Source organism: Cynara cardunculus (assembly GCF_001531365.2).
Source record: "Cynara cardunculus var. scolymus isolate 2C chromosome LG 2, CcrdV1, whole genome shotgun sequence".
Classification (NCBI taxonomy): domain Eukaryota; kingdom Viridiplantae; phylum Streptophyta; class Magnoliopsida; order Asterales; family Asteraceae; genus Cynara; species Cynara cardunculus.
Window position 1 is genome coordinate 70,070,068 of NC_037529.1, and position 7,610 is coordinate 70,077,677.

At 39.2% G+C, this 7,610-nt stretch overlaps 1 protein-coding gene across 1 annotated transcript; it reads right to left on the minus strand.

Annotated features, from left to right (window-relative positions):
- Positions 1-2,971: 2,971 nt before the first annotated feature.
- Positions 2,972-7,610, minus strand: LOC112506418 (elongation factor 2). The gene is made up of 4 exons (XM_025110436.1): positions 7,526-7,610; positions 6,271-6,333; positions 6,096-6,183; positions 2,972-5,667 (listed from the first exon to the last, which is right to left on the minus strand). Exons 2-4 carry the CDS (start codon positions 6,271-6,273, stop codon positions 3,227-3,229), a joined length of 2,532 nt encoding a protein of 843 aa, XP_024966204.1. The 5' UTR covers positions 6,274-6,333; positions 7,526-7,610; the 3' UTR covers positions 2,972-3,226.

A 7,610-nucleotide genomic window follows, 5' to 3' on the forward strand; every position in this document is an offset into this window, starting at 1 on the left:
AGATCCACAGTTATATCAGCCAAGCAAATGTAAATAAATACAGCAGTAGGTTTTAACTTCGCACCACATTGTATTCCTGGATCATGCGTTTTCAAGCAATCCTCCCTCCATTTAAAGAAAAAGAGGAGCTACATTTTGAATTTTTTTTGCCTCAAACTCGCTCTTCATATACAATTTCCAACATTGAATTTGTTACTAATTAGCACCAGCATTTTGCAGTGTAAGATACTTGTCATAAGTTCTAGCATATTTTAGCAAATTACTCCCAAAAACTTACTCATTGATTTTGCAAGCAGATGATGTAGTTCTTTTTCTAACCAAGGGGTCAATCCAATCAAACCCTTAAGCTTCAATAGAGAGAGTAAAGTGAAAGAGGCACCTGTTAAATGCAAGGGACCAGCACAGTGAAAGCATCGTGGAAGTATATATCAAGCTGAGGTTGTCAAGCCTAATGGACCAGTGAATTCATATATAGCCACCTTCTAAATGCATCTACGATATATTAATTTGCAAGCATGAAGCATCGACCATAAAACATAGAACCCAACTAAATATCTGACATGCAAGAGTATTATGTGCCTACTAGGATGTGATTGCAACTTACACAAATTCAATCAAACACTTGAGCTTCAAGAGAGAGAGTAAAGGTAATTAGGAAATCAACCAAAAACCCCTAAATTAAAATAACACTAGGGGAGTTATTCTACTCTACCACTTCCTCCACCGTAGATGATGCTTATGTACCGCTCTAGAACAAACACAAAATCAGGCTATGATTCGCATCAAGCATCTACGAACACTTGCGATGAGAAATGATGAATGTTCCAGTGCAAATGTGCAACTGATAGGGGAGTTATTCGTATACGAAAGTGTAATTGATGTGAGTTGGTCGCCTCTATCCATGAAACGATACAGAAAAGATGTGATTATCTGTATGAAAGGGTTCATCTCAATTAATGCATGTGTGAAGTGCATGGATTTCGAGGATGAAGGAAATTAGGGTTCATCTCGATGAATGCATATGTAAATCATTGCAACTTACAGAAATTCAACCACTATAGGCGTCGTCTCCCCTGCAATTATAGAAGAAACGTAGATTTTAGCAATTAATTCAGAAAGAAATTGAAGGAAATTAGGGATGAATGCAGAGATTCCATCAGACATACCTGAATATATATATTTCTGAGTTCCATTAGCAGAAGAAGAGATGAAGACCTCTCAACAATCAGAATTTTGTAATTTAATTTCATGAATAATACAACAATACTCAATGACATACACAAATTCAATAGTAGAAACGAGAAGCAATCGTGTTTATACCAGATCGATTGATAAGGATCCCTCAGTCCTCCTTCATCCTCAAAATTCATGCACATCATACATGCATTCATCGAGATGAAGCCTTTCATACAAATAATCACCGTCGTTTCTGTAAGAAAATTTATCATTTCCAGAGAATCGCAAGTGTTTGTAGGTGCTTCATAGAATCAATGCTTGATTTTGTGATTGTTTTAGTGTGGTACAGGACAACCGTCTACGGTTGAGGAAGCGGTGGAGGAGAAGAGGAATTCAACTGATACCATCAAACGACCACCGTGGGATTGGAGCCAAAATCTGGGACGGGTCGCCCAAAAAATGTCCAATATAAGAAAGGATCAGTTTGGCGCTAAGTTATCGTCCCCAATATTTCGAACAAATCTATAAATTATTTTTAATCGGTAATTTATATTTAAAAAAATAATCAACTTTAACTTGATTCTTATTTTGGATAGCATAATTTCAAAACAATTCAACCCTAAAAACCCTGTCCCTATTTTTTTGGCTCGCTAAAAATGTCTAGCCCAAGATAAATGAAACATATCTTCTGCAATTCTACAAAAGTGGTCCTTATTTCTAATTGTATGAAATCACTACTCGTATTTAATGCACCAAAGTATCGAACATATAAACTTTTAAATTGATATTTATGCCGGTATCCATATTAAAAGTTCGTTATCTCAAACATTTACCTAGGGGTGAGCAGCGGAACTGGGTAACCGACTATGGAATCGGAACCGCCATGAAACTGCCGGTTCCGGAACCGGAACCGATATGAGTGGTTCTGGTTCCGGTTCCTAAAATACGGAACCGATTGAGAATGGTTCCAGTTTCGGTTCTCAATTTTTCAGAACCGTTACCCGTCGGGTACCCGGTATTTTTCAAATAAAAAAATTATTATTATTTTTAATACCAAATTTATATTAGGTTTACATCTTGAAAGCACGTCGTCATTTTCATTCTTCATCTAAATTCTCCATATAAAATTATTCGTATTTTTTCAAATTGTGTATTCACTTGGATTCATAGTATGTAATCGTTAAACTTTGAACATTTACCATTATAATATGTAATCGTTAAACTTTGAATATTTTATATTAGTCTATTATAGTTTGTAATCGTTAAACAATATTTGTAACAATTATTTTGTATAATTTGTATTATTGCTTATTTATTTAGTGTTTTGGCAATGTTTTATTTTTTTATTTCTAAACAATAAAATTTTAATATTTTAGAAAGCGGGTACCCGGAACCGGAACCGGTTCCCGGCGGTTCCGGTTCCGGTTCCAAAAATTTAAGAACCGCTCTAACCGGTTCCGGTTCCAATATCTCAAGAACCGCCGGTTTCGGTTCCGGTTCCTGTCAAAAAGGGCGGATACCCACCTATGCTCACCCCTACATTTACCTGGTATACGTTCTTACCGGTAAAAATTAATTCTACAAGATTAAATCCATCAAAACAGTATCATATGCAAAAATTTATCGTCAATCTCACTTGCTGGATAAGATTCTTTATCTCTATCATCACTCTTACCATATAAGATTCTAATCTTTATCATATTCACCAATTAAGGTTAATGACCCAGGAAGCGTAAGGAACATTTACCCAAGATAAACACTCAACAGTAACAGTCGATGCTTTTACCACTCTCACTCACAGAATAAGACACTTTATAACAAAATACAAAAACATAACTCGAATCATAAATAGTAAACAAGAATGTCAAAATTACCAGCATCGTCTGCAAGTTCATCTAACCATAAAACATAAAACAGTAGCAGCAGTACCACACCAACAAAACATTATAAAACGAAAATATGGAAAAACATAAACCCGGAGAACACTTAAACCGCTCCAATCCAACGACTTGACGATTATCGCTCACCCGCAAAAACCAGTTTTTGCCGCTTACAGCTTGTCCTCGAACTCCGAGAGCGGTGTCATCTGCTCCTTCAAACCCTTTCGCTTACGGATTTGGGACACGAGCGTGCTCGCCTGAGACCCGGCCTCCAACGGATCGGCGGACATCATGTCCCAATGATCAAACACACATTGCGGGAAAGCTTGACCGGAAGTCGAAGCTCTCAATGCACCAGAAAATCCAAACGATTCCACGACCGGCAGATATGCTTTGATGTTGTACAGTGGTGTACCGGGCCTCTGCATTTCCTCGAACACGTGACCACGCCTTTGATTCAGGACACTGTAGATTCCACCGAGAGCTTGCTCGGGTGCCTGAATCTCCACCAAGTACACCGGCTCGAGGAGGCGGGGCTTGGCAGTGAGTTGGGAGGCGTAGATGACCCTCCTGGCGGTCGGGATAACTTGGCCACCACCTCTGTGAATAGCATCAGCATGGAGAACAACGTCGCACACTTCGAAGCAAATACCCCTCATGTTTTCTTCGGCTAAAGCACCTTCTTTTGAAGCCCATTGGAACCCAGCAACGACAGAATCCTTGATTTCATTCAAATACTGGACTCCCTTACACATATCGACAACCATGTTGGGTCCGGTTGTTTCGGGACCGAAACACCAGATCTTCTTGGCGAGATCCTTGTCCCAACCGAATTCCTCAGCCAAGATCTTACCACGAACCTTGGGGTCATCACGAGGACCAATCCTGCCATCATCGATGGCCTCGGCAAGTCCTTCCTCCATGGGCCTAGCTTCCATATAGAGACGGTTATGTTTGTTGGGGGACTTGCTCATCACGGTGCGGGACGACTTCTCAAGAACGGTTTCACGGAAAGACACGACTGGGTCAGAAACAACGATTTCGGCACCGCCCATGAAATCGTCCTGCAAGTCCTTCAAACAGATTTCGAGATGAAGCTCTCCAGCACCAGCGATGATGTGTTCACCAGACTCCTCGATGGTACAAACAACCATAGGATCGGACTTGGCCAAACGCTTCAAACCTTCAACAAGCTTAGGGAGATCAGATGCAACCTTGCACTGAACCGCAACACGCACAACCGGTGAGACAGAAAACTTCATGGCACGGATCGGATGGGCATCGGCCTCTTTCTCGTTTGTCAAAGTTGCATTCTTGGTGATGAACTGATCCAAACCGACCAACGCAACAGTGTTACCACAGGGGACGTCCTCCACGGTTTCTTGCTTCTTTCCCATCCAGATAACGGTTCTCTGAACACTCTTCACATACAGATCCTTCTTTTCTCCAGGTACATAGTTTGGACCCATGATCCTAACCTTCAATCCCGTGGAAACCTTTCCAGCAAAAACACGCCCAAATGCAAAGAAACGGCCCTTGTCGGAAGCGGGAATCATCTTAGAAACATAAAGCATAAGAGGACCATCGGGGTCACAGTTTCTAATGGCATTAGCATAACAATCATCCAACGGACCCTCATACAAATTCTCAACACGGTATCTTTGGGCCGTGTGAGGGGAAGGCAGATGAAAGATCATCATTTCAAGTAGAGCTGTAGCAGCAGGAAGCCATGTCTGCATAACACGCTTCATCAACGCCTTACCCATCAACTCTTTCTCGTCAGATTTCATGGTCACACCAAGCTTTGTCAACATAGGCCACAACAGATCCTTCTGGTCATTCATGCAAGTGTTGATGATCTGCTTAATGGGTTCGTAACAGAATTGAACAAACCCACGCTTGCACGACGGTGAACCCGAGTTCTTGGTGGTCCACTTCTTAGTTTTGGGGTCGAAAAAGTTTTCTCCCCAAAGCCTTTCCATCATTTTCGACTCGTCAACTCCAAACTTAGAAGCATACATCTTTGCAAAGTTGGTTAGGGTAAAAGCCCAACCGTGAAGCCCGGCAGAGAAAGCAACGGTACCTTTCTCGGGGTAAACCATAACATCACCAAGAAGTGGGTCCTCGTATGTGGCCATGATGACATTAGCGTTTTCGATAACCCTTTGGAACGTTTGGTATGCTTCTTCTCCGTCAACTTGAAGCTCAAGGAAACACCTGTCCATCTTGTTGACAGTCAAAACAGGACGGATCCTTTCTCCAAGGGCTTGTCGAAGAACAGTTTCTGTCTGAACGCAAACTCCTTCGATACAATCGACCACAACCAAAGCACCATCAGTGATACGTAGGGCAGCAGTGACCTCAGAAGAAAAGTCGACGTGTCCAGGTGAATCAATAAGATTGATCAGGTACTCATTCCCATTTCGCTCTCCTGTGAAGCTCTTGAGAGCTGCATCGGTCATCTCATAGTAAAGTGAGATACCAGTGGACTTGATGGTGATACCACGTTCCGCTTCATCAGCACGGGTATCAGTCATACGAACATCACCAGCAACTTCTTGGGCAATAATACCAGCAGCAGCGACAAGAGAATCAGTCAAGGTAGATTTCCCTATAAAACCGAGGGTAAAAAATTGTTAGCAATAATTAAAATAAAATCAAACATTAGGAACACAAGTGAGAAATAACGAAAAATATAAACATGGATGAGCATAGTCCATGCACCATAATTTTGTAGTAGAAAAAATTTGAATGTTAAAACAAGAAAAGATGCACAAACCAGAAAAACAGTGAACAAGTTAGAACTGCTTTCAACCATCAAGCATTTTTACTAGTAAACATTAAGCTGGGGTTTATTACCACAGTACTAACTAAAAATATAAACCAAACCAGTATATCCCACCCAGAGGCGGGGTCAGGATGGGTGGGATGTAGGCAGACCGCCGACTTGTGCATGACTATAAAATTATGAATGCTTCAAAAACAAAACAGATTGATAAATCAACAACAATATAATTAAAAATATATATTTTTCAGTACCGTGGTCAACATGAGCAATAACAGACATATTACGAATGTTATGCTTGTAGTCCATAATCCTACGAAGCTCTTCAGCGGTAAACTTCACCTGTTTTGGATCAACAAAAATTGATAACATAAGCTTCCTTGGTAAGACAATAATAAAAGCCAAAAAATGAAGATCAAGTAAAATTACCATTTTGCCTAGTTTTAGGTATCTCCAACAAAAATGTAATTAATATGTGTGCCTACAAAAATCCTGTCAAAAAAGAGCAAACAGTAAATTAGTTAGCATATGGCATTATATTGTGGCTATAATAGCACAAAGAATTGTGGCTAATGGAACTTCAAATATATCTGAAGATAACCTAATTAACACCAAAAACTGCAGCAAGAACAGTTAATAAGCTAACATGTCACAACCGTTTTAGTTGTAACCATGTGGAACAACAATCGGACATCATGCATTCAATCTTCTACTAGAAAAAAATTGTGAACACAATTACAAACATGTCAATCACTAACAGTTTAACCAAGCCGAAAACAATATCCATCCACAACCCATAAAAACAAACCAAATCCATAATTTGAATAGTCAAAAATGCAAAAAATCTTCCACATCACAGAAAGATATAAATGATTATTGAAAGCATAAATCCTTTCTACCATAAATCCTTTCTACCTTGTTGATTGCATACTTCAAATATCATATTTACTGCCCATGAAACTTCCAACAGTTCGTGACAAACTAGTTCAATAATTTGTAAAAAGAAATTGATTTGCAAGATGCAATTGTTTTGTCTAACGGTGAAAAAGTTAATTAAATTAAGCATAGAAGTCAATCTAGCAATTTATAGAAATTAGAGATAACGGTATCTATGTTGAAGCAAAAATTGACGGTTTTTAAGAGATTCAAGCTACAAAACTCTGATGGAGAAATATTTGTATCTAGATTGAAGCAAAATTTGATTGTTTTTAAAAGATTCAAGCTACAAAACTCTGATGGAGAAATTTAATGGCATCCTTTAAGACTATCAGTAGACAGACACAAAAGTAAGCCTCATTCTGTCATCACAGGATTCGTAATAGCCTGCTCCATATTCAACGACACCAAAATTTCTTATTATCAAAACATAATCGTTCCAATCTTCAAATACGTTTATCCAAGATATCATATAGACCAGGATTGAATCAGACACATGTCCAAATCGATCCAAAAACTTAAACAAGTTCGATTTGATATAAATCACATAACAATTGACCAATAAAACGCATCAGACAATAACACGAAATACACAAACAATCATTCATGACAAGAGTGGATATTTTCCATCTAGCATAAAAAAAAACAAATCAAACGATGAAAATCACCGATTATAATGAAGATCGAGCACAGATCAGACACATGAAAATGAAATAATCATCGAGAAATGGCTTTGATAAAGGTTTACCTCCAAGAAAACAAGAGGAAGCGGCGGAGAAGGGAGACGAACTCTCAGTGACCCTTAGCTTTGGTCTACACGAGAGATATAATGT

What these genes read in the sequence shown, in the direction of transcription:
- LOC112506418 (XM_025110436.1), bottom strand. An exon ending in TATTGCTCATGTTGACCACG is followed by an intron (nt 5,668 to 6,095) that starts GTACTGAAAAAT and finishes TCGGTTTTATAG; the next exon opens with GGAAATCTACCTTGACTGAT.